At 31.7% G+C, this 19,582-nt stretch overlaps 1 protein-coding gene across 1 annotated transcript; it reads left to right on the top strand.

The window, feature by feature from the left end:
- Window positions 1–1,888: 1,888 nt before the first annotated feature.
- HELRODRAFT_192366 (hypothetical protein) lies at window positions 1,889–18,078 on the top strand (the record flags this gene model as incomplete). Its single annotated transcript, XM_009022528.1, has 33 exons — window positions 1,889–2,087; window positions 2,435–2,576; window positions 2,735–2,942; window positions 3,379–3,438; window positions 3,699–3,835; window positions 4,444–4,603; window positions 5,001–5,049; window positions 5,196–5,284; window positions 5,559–5,616; window positions 5,721–5,798; window positions 5,928–6,101; window positions 6,981–7,078; window positions 8,161–8,224; window positions 8,379–8,476; window positions 9,339–9,356; window positions 11,370–11,474; window positions 11,752–11,877; window positions 12,175–12,279; window positions 12,847–12,951; window positions 13,274–13,356; window positions 13,566–13,656; window positions 14,062–14,152; window positions 14,305–14,381; window positions 14,591–14,693; window positions 15,187–15,268; window positions 15,620–15,710; window positions 15,916–16,060; window positions 16,316–16,373; window positions 16,590–16,739; window positions 16,878–17,007; window positions 17,243–17,350; window positions 17,633–17,707; window positions 17,863–18,078. 33 exons carry the CDS (start codon window positions 1,889–1,891, stop codon window positions 18,076–18,078), a joined length of 3,573 nt encoding a protein of 1,190 aa, XP_009020776.1.
- Window positions 18,079–19,582: the final 1,504 nt, after the last annotated feature.

Genomic DNA, 19,582 nt, shown 5'->3' with positions numbered 1-19,582 from the left:
TGTCGCTCGATGCTAAAATGTTATTTTTGTATTCGTTGTGTTCGATTTTACTAAATAGTTTTGTGATAAATGTTGTGTTTATTTAAATTAAATTTTATCCATTGCGGAATATTAGTCAACATTTTCCTGTACATTTATGAAGAACAAGTTAAAAAAGACTTTAAAAAATGATTCGTTGTTTATTAATTGTTCAACGGATAGAATGAAATGAGTCTGATATGGTCAAGTGAAATCTCTCCTAAATGAACGTCACGTATATCAATCAATCAATTAGGTTGTAAAACGCTATTTCAGCGATGTTCAACAGCGCTCCTCAATGAATTTTACAAACAGATGGGTCTTAAGATCCGCTCTGAACTTCGTAAGTGATGGAGAAGTAGCCAGAGAAGTAGGTAGAGAAAACAAAGAAGTAATAAAAACTAGCATTGTAAATAGTGACAAAAAAGAATATGATGCTATCGATGAAGAAGAGGAGACCAAAGAAGATGACCAGCCAATAAAGAAACCTGACACCTATTTTCCATCTAAATTCACTTTGACAAAGTCAATCTCCATCTAAATTCTTTTTGACAAAGTCAATATTTCACTATATAAACATCAGAAAGCACTGATGATGATTCATTCGGAATCGAAATATGGCCTTATTTGCAGCATGAATTCGGAAAATAAGTTTATTTTGAATTTTAATAAACTAAACGTTCACCAAAAAACTTTAGTGAGAAAAATTGAAAAAAAGAACTACAAACATATTAACGCCAAACATTCGGTAGAATTTATAGAATATTGTAAATATATATATATATATATATATATATATATATATATATATATATATATATATATATATATATATGCATATATATATATATATCCGTATATATATCCATGTATAGATTGGATGAAGCCTTTTATTTATCACACACATGTTTATGACCATATATATATATATATATATATATATATATATATATATATATATATATATATATATATATATATATATATATACATATATATATCATATATATATATATACATATATATATCATATATATATATATATATATATATATCATATATATATGTATATATAAATATATATATATAATATATAAATAAATATATATATATATATATATATGGTGAGAATTTTCGACCTGCTCCCTGTTCATAACGTACACCATCTCTCACCACAACCAAATGAAGTACAAATGTAAAATATTCATCGTCATCATCATCATATATATACAAAAATATTATATGTATATGATTGAATTGTTACTTATCAGATATATTAATTGAACCTAAACGCCCCGGTTTACGATCGTCTTCTTCTTCTCGCTTTTTTTTAACTCGTGTTAAACACTCTTTTGCCAAATCTGCTTTTGCTTTTTCTGGTCCTTTTCTCTGGAACTCTCTGCCTACTTCTCTAACTATTTCTCCATCGCTTGCGAAGTTCAGAGCGGATCTCAAGACCCATCTGTTTTCAAAATTCATTGAGGAGCGCTGTTGAACATCGCGGAAATAGCGCTTTATAAGCTAATTGATTGATTGATTGATGGTTTCATTACTTTTACGACTTTACATACTTACATCAAAATATATAGGTATACATAGAATAAACTTATCAGGAATTATTGAAAATTCGTTACTTTACATAAAAATTGTTAGTCTGTTTATTTTTAATCTTATTTAAAGTTCAAGGTTGGTATTGGAACAATTTATTTGTAAACTTTTCTTCATTATAAATGTTTAAATCGCCGATTGTTTCTGAAATTTTCATGAAAAGTGTTTGAAAATTGTGATTTGCAGTTTCAATTATTATAAACTAATTTCAATCTCAAAGTTTAAACTTTAAATTTGCTCACCAGTGCCAAAACCAGTTTCAATGTCTGCTGCAACCACAGCTTATCCTAGGACTTTCAGTAGTCAGTTCAGTGATGCTTCGTCATATGACGCTATGGAAGGTGCCGACAATTTGAGGACAAGGCAGAGGAGGGACTCGGCCATTATGGACGACAGAGCCAAAACTTCACAATCTAATTATGCAGATACAGTTGAAAAACTCAACACCTATTATCAGCTAGGTTTGTTGCTTGCTTTCACATTGATCATTTGGATTTGATTTGTTGTATATCTGTTTTTCAATGTTTTTTTTGTTCTTTGACGTGCCCATCAAGCAAACTTCATGTTCAAGTTGATTTTGATACAACAAAATATAATTGATTAGGTTTATTTTATATGCTTTGATGTTTGAACTTGTGAGTTTCTAATTATAAAAACATGATTTCACATTCTTAATTTTTTTTATATACAATTCATAGTGATGTGATTAAAAAATTAATTTTTTGTCAGTCAAAATTTTTAAAAAATTTACTTTAGTAATTATGTTTCAGCTTTTAATATAAATTTTAAACTATTGACAAACCAACAGTCAAGAAACAGATCATGTGCCACCAACACTTGGTGTCTGGTTTGTTCCCGAGGGACACGAGCGACCCCACCTGCAACGTGACCCACATAAGAGACAACATCTACTGTGCTGCTGCCATGTGGGCCCTCTCCCAAGCGTACAAGTTCGTAGATTCTTTTTATTATCCTAATTATTTATCTACAGACACTGATTCCATTATTGCTTTTTAAATGGCATTTGAAATATTAAATATCTAAACTGAATATGCGTTTGAACAGCAGTGTAGAACTTTTTAAAAATATCCTGCTCCAATGAATCCAGGCGAATAGATGATGACCAGGGTCGTACCAAGGAATTGTTGCTGACTGCAGTGAAGACCATGAGGGGCATCCTTGAATGTTGGATGTACCAGGCAGACAAGGTGGAACTCTTCAAGAAGACACAGTCGTCCAAGAACTCTCTCCACGTTCTGTTTGATAGTTCAACTCAAGGAACAGTCACTGGCGATGAGGAGTATGAACATTTGCAGGTTTCATGCACTTGTATACATCTTTAAAGTAATTTAATTCATATACATACTTTTTTATTTATATATGTTTGTATATGAATTATGTATTATATTTTTATAAAATTAAAATAACATTTAGCTGTAACTTGTTGTTAACTCTGTTTTTTAACAATTATTTTACATTTTATGTGATAATCAAGCAATTTTACCATGTTATTGAATTGAATTTTGCATTGATAATATATCATTTGTAAGTACTACAGTAAATTATAGACACTGATGGTGTTTACATCGTGAACACACACACACACACACACACACACACACACAAAATCATTCACACACACACATAAACGCAGAATTACACATTCACATACACACAAACACACATTCATATGTATGTACACACACATACACAGTCACACTTACACACACATACAAACATACACACATGCAGCTGGATTGCCTGGCCCTCTACCTCATCTTTCTTGTTCAGATGACTCAGTCTGGCTGCTATGTTTGTTTCTCTCTTCTTTTTTCTTCAAATTTAGAATGTGTTTTAAGTTTTTTGTTTTGTTGAGATTATTTTTGTTTTGCTCAGATCATTATTTTTAATTTTTTTATATACCAGAATGAATTATCATTCCAGCTAAATAAATTTATTATAACTTTTGTGTGTGATTGATATAACGAAATATATTTATATATATACATTTTTTTCTATTTTCAATTGAATAAACCATCCCTGCAAACAATCTTGTTTTCACTGACTTGCAGATAATCTGGTGCATAGACGAGGTAAACTTCATACAGAACCTTGTATTCTACATAGAAAGGGCATACAGGACTCCGGATTTTGGGGTGTGGGAGCGTGGGAGCAAGTACAACAATGGATCTGTCGAGTTGCATGCAAGGTTAATTTCTTCATAATGTCGTTGTGGTTGTTGTGGTTTTGGCTGTTGTTGTTGTTGCTGCTGCTTCTGCTATGTTCTGTTATTAGTGTTATAGTTGTTGCTGTTGTGGTTATTGCTATTTAAGAACAACATCAACCAAAAACGAGGTTTTTTGAAGTATCCAATGACAAATTTATTCCCTGTCTGGCTATCATATTTTAAAACGTTGCAGTTCTTTGGTAGATCTACTTTCTTATTCATGTTTTTATCCTTTGTACTTTGTTTCTCGGCGTTTTTAAAAATGTTTTATGGCTCCTGCAAGTTGCTTTCATTTCAAGTGGCTGAACATTATATGTTAACTATTTTTATTTAACCACATTGTTAGTATTCATACAAAAAACATTTTCATGCATTAATCTATTTTTTTAGCTTTTTTTCATCATGATTTTTGAAGCAATTCACAGCTAACTATTTTTTCACATTTAACTTGTCTGGTTTTGCTCACATTTTATGGTATTAATTTCCATTTTTGGATGATGGTTGATGATAATTTTTAAAAATTTCATTATTTAAAATTTTTCATTAAACTATTTCATATTTCAAGTGAACTTCATTCCTGAAACATGTAGCTCCATAGGTACGGCCAAAGCAGCTCTTGAGGCAATCAACGGGATGAACTTGTATGGCAATCAGGGCTCCAACTGGTCTGTCATCTTCATTGACATTGATGCACATTACAGAAATCGAATCATTTTTGATACAATACTTCCGAGGGAATCTGCTTCTGAAGTTTGCTTGCTTATGCATTTTAGATTCTCTTTTTGTTAAACTATGCTTTACTAGATTTGTTCTCTTGCAATGCATTGTGTTTTTTTTGGTTCTTATAATTTATCTCTTCCTTTTTAAATTTTTCTTTTTACAATTTTTTGCCTTAACAACACTCTTATAAATAAACATGATTAAGTAATATAAGTAGATAGCAATACGACTTGCAGATATAAATAATACATCCAGTACACATCACATTATTACCTGCATGCATATGCACAGTTAACAATACAAACCTCTTGCATTCTCACACACACGCACACACACGTACACACACGCACACACACATACGCACACATAGAACACAGATGCAGCGTTGGTAGCCACGATAAGTTGGCCAGTTTTTGCGATTCACGAGGAGCAACTCGTACAGAGGACATTGGACAAGGCTCTTCGCAAACTGAAAGGTCACTTGCATATTTTTGCATTTTAAAATTTAATTTACTGATTTTATTATTATTATACTCTCTTAGTTATTCCTCCGAGATTTCATTGTTTTATCATTTCGTACATTTTCAGAAATGAAGCATCTATTTTTTAACTAAATTTTTAGGTCGTTACGGTTTGAAGAGATTCTTGAGAGATGGCTATGGCACGGTTTTGGAGGAAAAAGGAAAGAAATATAAGACCAGTGATGTCAAGGTCATTTGATTATTTATTTTGAAATACGTTTCAACTTAATTTATAATTAAAAGTTTAATTTTAATAATTTATTTCTTTTGTTAAGTGTGCATTTCTTAGGAATTTATATCATTGATTATTATACCTAAGTTTGTTCTGTTGCTTAGCTTTGTTTATTTTATTTAGTGTTTTATTTAATGATTTATTTGTTTAACTCAAGCTTTTTCAATTTATAAATTTTGTGATAATTCGTGATTGAATAATTTTTTTGTATTAAAATTTCATTTGCGGATAGCAATTTGACGGCATAGAGTGCGAGTGGCCCATGTTCTACTGCTACCTGGCTATCGACAGTTCGTTACCATTTTTATTTTATTTAAAAAAAATCCCCTTAGCCATAAATTAGCCATAATCATTATAGTGGTGATAATAATAATAATATTTTTGCTATTTATAGGTGTATATAAGGGAGATATGGACAAGGCACATGAGTACATGGATCTGCTTAAGCCTCTCCTGATTGATGGAATGTCTGGTTGGTGTTTAGCATGTGTTCTGCTAAGGAATAATTAGCATTAAAGGGTCATTAGCGTATTAAATTTTTGTGCCATTAAGCTATCACAATCCATCTTTGATGCACCGTCCCTTGCTTTACCATCGTCAGGACCACTGGTGCCGAAGTATTACTATGTGCCACAGTACAGTATAAATGAGGAGAGGTTGAGGCCAGGTAGCCAGGATCGACTGCCCAGCGCCAAGGGAAACATCAACGAGGCCACTAAGAAGGATAACATCTTCTTCTGGGGACAGTCTGTTTATATTATCGCTAGGATGTTAGGTCAGTCTTCGTTTGTTTGTCTTTGTTTTTCTTCATATTGTTTGTTTGTTTGTTTGTTTGTTAACGTATGCTGCAGACTGATCTGTTTTGCTGTAGTGTTTAATTTTTTTTATGTAAGTAATTTTTACGTTTCTGTCAATTTTTGCCAATAGTATGCAATGTCTTGATATTCTAAGAAAATAGTGGTTAGTATTTCAACAAGTTATCAAAGTTTACAAAAAAATGAGTGTTGAGTGGTGAACATGTGAGGAGTCATGATGGAACGCTCAAGGTGCAATGCAATGCTTATCAACCTTTTTTTTATTACAAAAATGCCTTTACAATGTTTTCATATACATACCTTCCTAAATTCCAGAATACTTACATATATGTATGTAAACTATATCTATACATTTTTTTTTTCAAAACAACAACAGAAAATCATTCCAACGTTTTTCAATGGTTATTCAGTCTCTCACAAACATCATCGTCATAGCGGAACGCAGCATGTGCTTATAATACATTCATTCTAAGTTACAAAAACCACCTCAACACAATTTTCTTACATGAATTGAATTGAAAAAACATAAACAAAATCATGTACCGACGCTTATATATATATATATTAATACTAGCATACAAAAGTTTAATCTTCAGAATGCAATCTAATACATCCAATTTCTGACAGAAACATACTAATACAAATAATTACAGGGTTGATACACACCCACACTGACGCACAAACACACGCACACAAACAAACGCATACAAACGATACCCTTTCACATACGCACGCACGCACACGCTCACAAACATATGTATGTGCAAACAGACAAACGCATACAAACGATACACTCACACAAACAAAACGCACAACACACACACATGCTTCTCAATCAGTTGATGGCTTAATATCGAAGCACGATCTTGATCAGATAAGCAGACGTCTGCCGGCCTCACTCAGACCCAGGCATAATTCCAGATATTTAAATTTTCAGGTTCCACACAATAGAAATAACAACAAAAACTTTTTTCATTATTATTTGTTTATTTATTAATTAACAATTATTAAATTATTTTTCATAATTTTAAGTAATATTCGCTACAATAACAGCAATGATAGTTATGCATAGCAAACACCTTGTAAATAAATAACTGGGTATATAACACTAAATATTTTACAACGCTTTTAACTTGGGATCGTGATCGTCTTACTATGCTTCATATTTATATTACGGACTGGCTTACAATCATTTCTATTATTTATTCATTTATTTTGTTTATGTGTTTCTTTGTTTAATTTTCTTGCCAAATTTTTGTTGTTCCAGTTTGCTATTCGTCCCCTTGTTCGTGTTGTTGTCATAATGTTATTACGTTGTTGTTGTAATGTTATTACGGTGATGTTAGCACAACCGTCACAAGCAGTTCCTTACATTTCTTTTCATAGGATCTACACTACAATTGAATTACATTCATTCCGTGGTTTCGCTGGATTGTTTCAATGATCTATTTCTTGATTCTCAATTGATACATGATTGCTGATTGCACTGATCATGTTTCTCCATTAGTGAGGTTTTTATTGTTGCACAAATTGTAGAAATGTTTCCATCTACTTGCTAATGCACTCATACACGTAAATTACTTTTGATTGTATTGCTTAACAAAAAAAAAAAGTTTTGTATAAATTTTGTTTACGCACGCGCTGATAGAGGGTATGTTTGCGGTGGGAATCATGTGTGCAATTTTGCATTTTTCAGTTTAATTTGCTCGAATATAAGAAGATGGATTATGCGTTGGAGTTATCGTTTGTTTAGCAGTGGACAGTCCAATGGTTAAGTAAGGATTAGGTTGTCTGAAATTGTTTTAAGCTTTGCTATTTGAGTGGAATATCTAATTAGTTTGTCTTTTGATAGTGTAAATAGCGAAAGTTCATTTCGAATTTGAAAAGTTTGAAAAACAGTTGAAATCTGGAATTCGGACATACTCCTTAATCTTATCTGTTATGGCCGTTTGTATGTGTCTGGTTGTGATGATGATAGGAATGATTATGACGATATAGTTGCTGTTGATGATGATGTAGATGATGATGATGAAGAGGATGATGGCGATGAAGAGGATGATGGCGATGAAGAGGATGATGGCAGGTATTCATAAGCTTTAATTAATCAGTTAGAAAGTATTGCAATGAATGACACGCACATATTACCAGTTATAATTAATTTTTCATCCAACCACTAAATCTCACGATCCACAAATCATTCCATTCACCACCGCCAATCAAATAACTCTGGCTATCAGTTGATGGCTTGATTAACATTTCTGAACTCGATCCAATAAGAAGACACCTCCCTGCGGCCGAGAGGCCTAAGGCTAACTCTAGGTACTCATCATTCCAGGTGGGCATGGCTTTCTGCTTCTTTATGGATATTCATGTTTTTCTGTTCATTATAGTATTACAATTATTTGGTTCATTTTAATTATGTTTGCTCATGAATATTTATATATTTATGTTAATGAAATGTAATATAAGTTTTTTTCAATGTTTGTGTCGTTCACTTGTTATTTTGTAAGCAGAAATGGTTCATTGACGTTTTCTCCTGTTATTATAAGTTATTCAATTATTTTCTACAGTAGTTCTACTGTAATAGTTAATGTTTATTTGTTATTTTATTTATTTATCTTATTATCATCTATTTGTTTTTTATGCTTTTTCATATAATTAGCATCTTCATTATTGGCTTGACAGGACGAAATACTTCACTGCACACGCTGATATTAACATTCAGGCAAATGCTTTCGTTCCACGCTGATATATTTGCATGCTCATTGATGAAATACTTTTTAATCCACTACCTCATTCATAGTCGCTAGCTATGTACATAAAATATATCATATATAAATACTTGTATTTTCAGGTATTTATAAGTAGTTATAGGTATGTATGAGTACATTTTTTACACTTGCTGTTCATGTACACACTTCTACTCTACATAGTTTTTCAAGTTTTTTCATCAAGAATTTGACATTTCTACCTATTTGCAAGGTTTAAATAAATAAAAACTCGGCATTGTAGACAACACATGCACACACATACAGAAACACACAAACAACTTTGTGAGTATATGTGCGTGGTTGTATTACTTATTACTGCTCTGTGTATTCTGCTTTTTTTCTTCTTCATCTTTTTCTTCTACTTATTATTACTATTTTAATTATTTTATCGTTATTACTTAACAAAATATCCTTTGTTAATTTCAGAGAGGTTCAGCTGAGCAGGTATCTCATTTTCGTTATGCCCATCATCTTTTGCCTCTTTGCAGCTTTTATTATTATTATTATTTTATTATTATTATTGTTATTTTTTGTTAATCTTTTTTGTTTATTTAACCTTTTTCGCATTAATTTTTTTTTATCTACTTACCTGTACGTGTGTTTTTATATAATTTTTCGTGCAATTAATTATTCATTGTCAAGTGGCTTAATTTATTTTTTTTTATTTTGTGATAGATTCTGTATTTTAGAATTTAAAAATAAATCTTTCAAGCACGTATTTGTTTCTGTCAGTAATTAACTACATGGATTTGTGTGTTTTGCACTGAGTGTGTCCGTGAGATAATGGATGCCTGTTGTTTTTTTGTGTGTTTATTTTTATTCTGATGATGAAATTATTGATGATTGTTTTAGCTACGTTAAATTTTTGTCTTAAATTAAAAATTTGTTTGCTGGTATGTCTATTATATGACATTTAAAAAATAATGATACCATATTGCTCTGCGATGTTTGATGATAATTTTGTTGGCTTTTATAAATTATTTTTTTCCTAATTATTATTAGTATTATTCTAATTTGTTATTAATTAATTTATTTATTTATTTTAATTTAATTTATTGTTATTATTTTAATTATTATTTTAATTATGCTTATTTTAATTGTTATTGAGTGACAAATTATAAATGTATCTACCAAATTGTGAATGATTTATGATTTCATATATATATATCATATATTTCATATGATTTCATATAGCAAAATTATTTTACTTTTGAACCCACCAATGTGGGAAACCTGTTACATTTACAGAAATTTTTGTTACAAATTAATATATAAATTTGTGGCTGCTTATTCACCATCTATTTTTAAGTAAAAAAATATTCTTTTTGTGCCTCTGTGTATGTGTTTTAGTGTTTTTAGAGATAATTATTTGTGTGTGTGTGTGGCTTTTAGTAGTTATATTATACTGGCTTGGCTTTTTTAATTTGATTCAGTTACACATATGATCAACAACAACAACACACGTTTAGACGGCATTTTCCCCGAGATCGGGGGTTGCCGTTTGGCTACCTATGATGAAACCGAAATACCCCTCGACTCCATCCACATCTGTCACTCGCCTCAGTATCACGCAACCCCGCTTTCACCCTGTCCTTCTCCACCTGCTCTCTCCATCCCAATCGCGGACGACCCCTTCCTACCACTCCTTCAACCTCGAACTCCAACGCTCGCCTAATCCCGACCCTTTCATCCCTTCTCAACACATGTCCATACCACCGCAATCTCGATCTCCTTATCAATGTCACAATGTTTTCATTCAGTCCCATCATTGACATCAGCTCTGTACTACTCCTCCTATCCTTCACTTTAACCCCACACATCATCCTCACCATAGCTCTTTCAGCCCTCTGCAGTACACTTTCCTCCTCTCTCCTCAACACCCAAGTTTCACCACCATATATTATCGCTGCTACACATACGATCAGTGATTAACATATTTTAGTTTTTTTTTCAGTTTTTTGGCTTTGTTGATTTTATTGAAATGATTTTTTTGGTTTACTCTTGTTTACTTATAGTTGTAAAATTATTTTATTTGCTTAGAATCGTTAATTTTTTTATTTTGTTTCTTTGGATAGCTTCAGTTGGCTATTTTGTGTTATTTCAATTTGTTCTTTTTAGAAGTCGATTTCATTTTTATTCATGATGAAATTATCACTTCAAAAATTTACTATCATCACCAAATGATAGTGTGATTAGCATTAATATTGATGATTAAAATGTGATGATGGTAAAAGTATATAAATTATAATAGCATCATGATATTAGAGATATTAATGATATAAAAGATAGTAATGACCTAAATGTTGATGATTAGAGATCTATCATGATAATGATAATATAAAAGATGATAATGACATGTTGATGGTAAGAGATAATGATACCATATAGTGATGATAGAGGATAATGATACCATGATAAAAATGATATTGATAGCATAGCGTTTAATATTTATGATAGAGTTCGCCTGTAGACTTGGTGATCCAGGTGTCCCTGATAGCTGAAAGCGTTCGACTTCAACAAATGCTAGCCACTTATGGCATTCAGACACAAACCCCACATCAAGTTTGTGCTACTTGTCTGATGATTACGTGATGATGATGGTGATGAAAATGATGGGGACGAGAATGATAATGATAATTACTTACTCACTAATCATTCTTCCAATTATGATGATGGTTAAAACTACTGCTATGATATGATCGCTATATATATCTTATTAATGAATATTCGCTGAAGATTGTGATGATGATGTTGTGGATGACGGTAACAAAGATGGGGATGGGGATGGTGACGATATCAAGAATGGTGTTGGTGATACAATCACGATACGATTAACTAGGTTGAACCAATTCAAATATGGCCACCGAGTGAGCTCGCAAAGGCTTACGAACAGTTAGGTGTGAATGAAAAGTTAGGATTGACTGGCAGACCGCCGAGACCCATTGGCGGTTTAGGAACGGCTAAGGTGGGTACTGTGTATGTGTGTATGCGTGTGTGTGTGCGTGTGTGTCTGTGTTTGTTCGTGTGGTATCAATTCATCTCACATAACTCGTTACATACATCACATACATCAATAAAGTTACACACTTTATGTATAACATTATCCATATCTAAAAATAATTCACACAGTCGTGAATGGAATATCAATAGTTTTCAAAATTATATATACAGATACTTGTATCCTTGCAAATCGTAACATAAGATACAAATCGTAACACATAAGATACAAATACGCACAAGATACGAATATTCATTTTGAAAGATCTTCAAAGTTTTCGGCCACCTAGCAATCTGCACTTCGTTACTTTTCGAGTTAGGTGATTTCTACTTGAGTCAGGACGTTGAATTCGTAACCAATGTCATACAGGTGTTGTGTCATGTCATTCGTGGCATGTCATTTTACTTACTCATCGTGTAGAATTTGATTGTATCATATCAATGCAAACTGTATGTATGTATGTATGTATGTCTCTGCTATAATCAAAGATTTAAGTTTTGTTTAGTTTGTTTCTTCTTTATTTTCCTAGTGGAATTCTCAGAATGCTGTTTGTTTGCAACGTTTAGTTTTTAAGTTGCATTAAACAGTGAATCATTCCGGAAAATTTACTGTCGCTATTGCACAATCTGTTCCCTACATAGAGATCCCACTTTCATTCATTTCTTCATACATAGATACAATTGTATTTACAGTTTATTCTCTCAGTGTTGGCTTTATAACTAGCCTATGCCCTTCAAAATACATTGTGCAAATACAGAATATAATTATGATATACGTTCATGTAAGCTCACATGTATTATAAACAAACACACATTTGTATATGCAGTCCAACATGAAATCTGACAAAACGTACAAATAGATATACAACATCAACATACAAAAAGATACAAACAAAAAAAAACATGCCTCAACAAAGTGATGCAAACATACCAATAGATATACAGAGCTTGTGGTTATACTTTTGTTTGCTACTCCCTCTTGTTTCATATTTCTGATTTCTATTTGGCCCAAGATATTGAGTTTGTCATTGATGAAGTTAAGGTTAGTTACTTTAATTTCTTTTAAAATTTACTTTTTTCTTTATTTTTCCTTATTTTTTCATATTTTTTTTTACTGTGAGTGATAAGTTTGTTTTTTTTGTTCTTATTGTACATTTTTCTTAAGTGTTGCATGCTATGGTAGTTGATATTTTATCATTTTATCAAACTGTTAATTATAAAATAATTTTTGATTATATTATTATTATTAATTATTATTATTATTAATTATCACTAATGTTATTGAAATTTTTAATCAAAAATCCTATCTTATAAGTAAAGTTTTGTCGGTTTATTTAACAAAATGACCTACAAAATTTTCTCAGAGTGACTTGGCCTTTTTAGGAAAATGTTGGAAGCTGGCTGGTCGACCTACGTTCTGTATGATATTGAGGGAAGAAAATCTAAGGTGCCTAACTGAACCTCTCACCAATAACTCCATCTTTCTCCAACGTTTTTAATTTCTGTGAACTTTTATTTTTTCATGAATAATAATGTATCTTCATATATATTATACTTTCAAGACTATACTGCGTTGGTTTCGTTAAAACCCATCTTTAATTATGATATTAATAATTAGTTCTTGAATTAATTGAGAGTTTATTTTTCGTTCACCAGAGGTGTTGGGGCTAGGTATATATTGGATCTGTTGGCACAGTTCAAAAAAGGCGATTGTGATGGCACGAAAATAAGACTTGGAAGATTACAAGTACTTCATATATATATATATATATATATATATATATATATGCATATATATATATATATATATAACAATATTCTATAAATTTTAAATATTATAGAATTTATAGAATATTGTAAAAATTATGGTCTATTACCAACATATATATATATATATATATATATATATATATATATATATATATATATATATATAAATATATATGTGTGTGTGTGTGTGTGTGTGTGTGTGTGTGTGTGTGTGTGTGTGTGTGTGTGGTGTGGTTGCTATTATCACAATCATCTTGTCATCATCATTGTGATAATTTTTAGTAGCCATGATATTCATCATCATTTCATCCTTATCATGGCTGTCATCACGATATCATCATCATCATCATCATCATCATTACGACGTCATCATCGTTATCAGGAGTTCATAGCTACAGGTTGTATAGAGCACTTGGATTTCTTGGACATCGATATAGCCAACACGTTCTGCCCAATGACAGAAAAGGATAAAGGCAATTTATCATTTATTTTCATTAAACGAAGATGATGACGACGAAACGTTACTGATGATGACGATGATAACAATGATGGTATGGCGATGGTGAAGATGATGTTTAATGTCTTTAAAATTAAATAAGTTTAATTAAAATTATTTCTGTTTTAGGCATGCAGTTCAAGAGCTTCACTGACATACCGAAATCGCTGAAGCTGGAAATTGAAGAGGACTGGACAGATGAAGCTGTTAGTAAGAATTAAGAGGAGGAAGAAGAGGATGACGATGCTGACGATACTGATTATGATGATGATGCTGATGAGATGATGATATGATACTGATTATGATGACGATGTAACTGATGATGATACTGATTATTGTGATGATGGCTATAATGGTGTTGAGGATGATGACAACAACGACAACAATGATGATGATGATGATGTTGGAAATACAGGAGTACCACAGCATGCATATCCAGGATCTCATCATGCTGGTTAAGAGCCCTCTCAACCTCTTTAGACAGGCACAAGCTCTCAGAGAACTTGCCAAAAGGAAAGGTTAAATCGCTGTTAATTTTTCATTGTACGTGTAACTTATTTCATTGGTCACAACCATTTTTTTTTCAAAATTTCTTTATTAAATTGTTAATTTCCCTGTTTCAGTTGCTACTTTTCATATTTATGCTGCTATTTTTCTCTATTTATGTTGTCCTTGTCGTATATTTAAATGGCCAGACTGGAGACATTTTAAAAATTGTATTCTGGTCAACTCCGGGACACTTTTTCCTTATGGAATTTTCGTTACTGACTACAATTTCGTTTTGTTCATGTGATTTTTGCATAGCTGGCAGGATATATGAACTATATGAAATTCGGTATTAAAATGTATAAAGTTAGTTTCATGTTCATATGAATGTTTCTATAAATATTAATTGTGTATAATCTTAGTCAGCAAGAATTTAGAGTTAAATGAAGAATATTAATTGTTGTTCATCACTTGTATGGATAATTTTTGTTAAATTACTCAAAATAAAACCGCCAACGAAACAAGGTTTGTATGAGTTGCTGGACGAGCAGACGATCGACCAAAGACTCCAGAAGTTGTCTCACACTGCGGCTACTGCCCAACTGTGGTCAGTTGGGCATTTCTTTGCCATAATTTCATTGTTATCATTTTATTTTGTCATCGTCGTTTTCGTACTTTCGATATTATTTGCTTAATTCTTATAATCCTTGCCAAAAATCTGAATTCTAATAATGTTATATTAATTTATTACCTATATTTTCTTTAACTTGTTGAGTATGAGGATAGGAAAATGGTGACAATTTTAATAGCAATGATGATGATGACGATGATGACGATGGTGATGACGACGATAGTAACAACGATGATAATGACGGAAATGATGTAGATGATGATGTCGATAGTGACGCTGATGATGATGATGACGACGAAGATGATGTTGATGATGACCAAACGTCAGGAGTGTTGTGAGGTACTGCTCGAGTGTTCTTGGAAAGTTAGTTGATAGTCTTGCACCTTCCATAACTGCTATCCTTGTCCGCGGAAAGCAGGTTCACTTTTACACATTTTATTTTTCAACTTTCTTTACTACATCTTATTTTGCCCTTACAAGTTTCAACGATTTCAAGATCATTTCGTTATCATATTTTTGTAAATTTTTTTTTCAAAATAAAATTACTTTTTAAGATTGCTGTGAGATAATTTTGCAGATGTTTCACAGCTTCACTTGTAATAATTTCTTAATTCATCTACCAGTTGACGATCAGTGTGTACGGCCAGCAGGAACATGTAGTGGACAAACCTATCACTCCACTGGAGATCAAAGAAGTTCTCTACACGAAACTTTACCCTGTAGATCCATCGCAAGCTGTTCTCCAACAGGAACTCATTATTAACATTGGTCCGTTGAGTTAATATCTGAGTAGTTTGAAAATTGATCAGCTTGTTAATCAACTGGTTGCTCTATCGATTGGTCAGTTGGTTGCTCTGCCAGTAGATTGATCAGCTGATTGATCGGGCAGCTAGCTGCATTGCTGGTTTATCAGCTAACTAATCAGCTGTCTGATTAGCTGAATGATAAGCTAGTTATGTATTATTTTCTTGCACTTTAATTTCATATTGATTGAACTTTATTTGCCATCTTGTACAACTACAGGAACTTTCATAACTACAACTCCTGAGCTGTTCCAAGGAATTCTCAAAATTAGGATAGGGTCAGATCTCTCTTAGTTCTCTTATATCCTTTGCATTATTATTATTATTCATTTACTTGTTTTTGTTATTTCAATTATTTATGAGTTTTAATTTTATTTTAATTGATTTTTAGAATGTTGTTGCTGTTACAGAGTAAAATAGTTTTTTCTGGAAATTTTTTCTAACTACTTTTTTTCAATGGTAACTTTTAAACTGTCGTTTGCTAATACACGCAGCTTGCTTGTTGAGGCAATGAAGTTGGACATGAAGTACAAGGAAAAGACCAAGGACAGCCTGTACACACTTTCACCAAGTGCCATCAAAAAGCTGCTCTTTCGAGTACTGGACAAGAGACATGATTCAACTAGCTACTACACCCACGAGAGGTTCTTGCGTTCATTAATTTATCTTGTTTCATTTTCTAACCATGGGTTCATATGCTCATAAGTAGAATTATCGTTCATTCAAATTAATTTGCTACACAGTTGAATTGTTTAATGAAGCATTGATTTGTTGCCTGACAGATCAATCATATGGAACAGACAGCTGGATGGATGTCTGAACAGAGTTCCGAGAGATTTCTTCGAAAGAGTATGGCACATCCTAGAGAGGACACCGTCTGGAATCAAACTGTCCGGATATATCTTGCCGCAGGTTTTTTGTTTTCTTTGTACAATTTTTAATAATTTTGTTTATTTATTTTTCATTTTTTTTTCATTTCAATCGTAAATATAGATCCCCCGTTAATAAATTAATGTTTCTGAAAAATAATGTCTGTAGATAAATTCAGCACAATCCGTTGAATGTTTATTTTTTGTATTAATTTTTAATATTCCCAGTAAAATAATTAATTTAATTAATGTCACATAATGTTAACCAACGAACCTAGCAACCAACGCTATCCGACATGACGCAATATGAATTGAACTTCTCACTGGTTGTCGATCAGATGCTGAGCAAGATCGTTGAACCAACGTACAGACAACTCATTGTCGAGGTCTCTTTTTAATATTACTTCTATTTGATGATAATCCTGATACAAATTTCGAAAGTTTTTTGATAATTTGTCCGAAAATGTTATAATGTTAATATTTCATTAATGTATGTTATCACTGACAGAAATGTGCCGGGACGTTTAAAATATCACATAGCAACATTTCATTAAATAATAACACATCATTACGATAACACATGTACATACTCGTACACAAACAAACACACACACACACACCTGAATGCGCAAGCCTATATACATACACGCTCACTAATACACACACAGACCATTGTAATAGTTGACACCATGCTGACAAGAAATCCTGAACTGTCCTTCCAGAAGCCAATTGAACTTGACTTGGTCAGATTTATTTTACCATTTTATTTGTTTACATATTTCTTCTGTATTGTATATTTCTTTTCAAACTGTTACTTACGATATTTTCATATTCTTCATATAAATTAGATATCTCAAAAATGTAATGTAAAAAAACTCACCAACCACCCACCGATCAGATTTTCAAAGACGCACTCTTCATGTTCACAAGAGACCACCGAGATCAAAATGTACGTGACTCAAAAGACTTAACATCGGAAGACCTAGCCCTCTTCTTTGATACGCCCCCAAATTCGGCCCACGGTACAACGGTTTACATAGTAAGAGCAGTTATGAACATGTTGCTCGATGGTGATGTCCGGGGACATGTTGACAGTCAATGCTCCATATCTTAGGATTTTCAATTTCTCGTTAATTTCATTGCAACTTCATTTTTCGAGATTTGATTTTTGTTAAATATCTTATTTATTCTCTAAAGCGTCAATCGCATTACATTTATCAATTCGATTCATTGTCGTCAATTAGGTTCAAACGTGTTTGTTGTTCAAGATATTGTTTATGATCATTCAAATCACTGTTTATCTTTTTTTCGATATTTTCTTCAAATTTTAATTTAAGAATTTGCTCATCGTGTCCTTATTCTCATTTTTATTTTTCATTATAAAGTTTGGGCTGTATGCATTATTATGTAGGGGTACACTTCTTTACGTGCTTAATATTACGTACAACTCTACATTACGTACACTCGACACCACTGAACAGCCTATATTTTTCATTAAATTGCTTATATTTATTGAGTTTGTTGTTTTTTTCGTAACAGCAGCGTGTACTGTGTACTCGTATTTATTAATGTACCGGGTATGTGATATGAATTTTGTTACTAAGCGTTGTTATACATATATAAACTCTCTTAAAGAATTAATATCGTTTATTTTAGTCTCGAATGATATAGGTTTTCATTCATACTTGATGTGTCAATACTTCTGTCAATATTTTTATTATATTTTTCTTATAGAAGTGCAGAAGTGCAAAATGAATACAATTCACATCCATTTATGCTGTCTTTATTATTTTGATTAATTTTTTATTATTACAATAACTGACAATAAATATAACTTGGTGACATTAGAGATATTGAAATGTTTTGTTACTTTGCAACGTTCAATTGATTTTCAGTTATCTGTATGTTTACGGAAGGCATTGTACTGTACACACACACACACAACACACACACACATATATATATATATATATATATATAAATAAATAAATATATATATATATATATCATATATATCTATATCATATAAATCTTATATATCAATCATTTATTACGTCTGACAGCATAAATATGATTGAATTAAGATATTTTATGTTATTTGTGTCGGTTTTGTTATTTGTATATTCCTTGGTGTGTAACGATAACGGTAATAGATATAAAGTAAAAAAAAAGTGTATATATATTTATTCCGTTGAATTACACATCAAATATCGAACTATACTAACTTGACCCGGGCGTTGAATTGGATGCGCTTTATCATTGTATTGGATTTTAATAGTTGTTCGTGTTACCATCTTGTGGTTTCTTGCATCGATTAGGTATAATGGATGTGGGATGTCAATGCTTGCTACTGCTACTATTGCTTTTAGTGTATTGTTTATAATGGGAAGAATACCTTGGGATGACATCAGCGTTAAACATTACGGTTTGTCACTCGGTTAGCATTTATGATTTTTCATTTAGTAGAATGCTGTTTTATTTTGTTAGTTGGGTCGTGTTCAGTTCATGTCAGTTCAGTCAATAATAACATTTTAATTGTGGCTTGAATTTTATTTTTAGGATAATTTATAAATTTCCAATTAAATGTTTCATTATAAATGATTTATAAATTTTCTGTG

This window comes from Helobdella robusta (genome assembly GCF_000326865.2).
Source record: "Helobdella robusta unplaced genomic scaffold HELROscaffold_32, whole genome shotgun sequence".
Lineage (NCBI taxonomy): Eukaryota > Metazoa > Annelida > Clitellata > Rhynchobdellida > Glossiphoniidae > Helobdella > Helobdella robusta.
The sequence above is the reverse complement of the archived record's forward strand: the minus strand, read 5'-3'. Positions and strand labels throughout refer to the sequence as shown.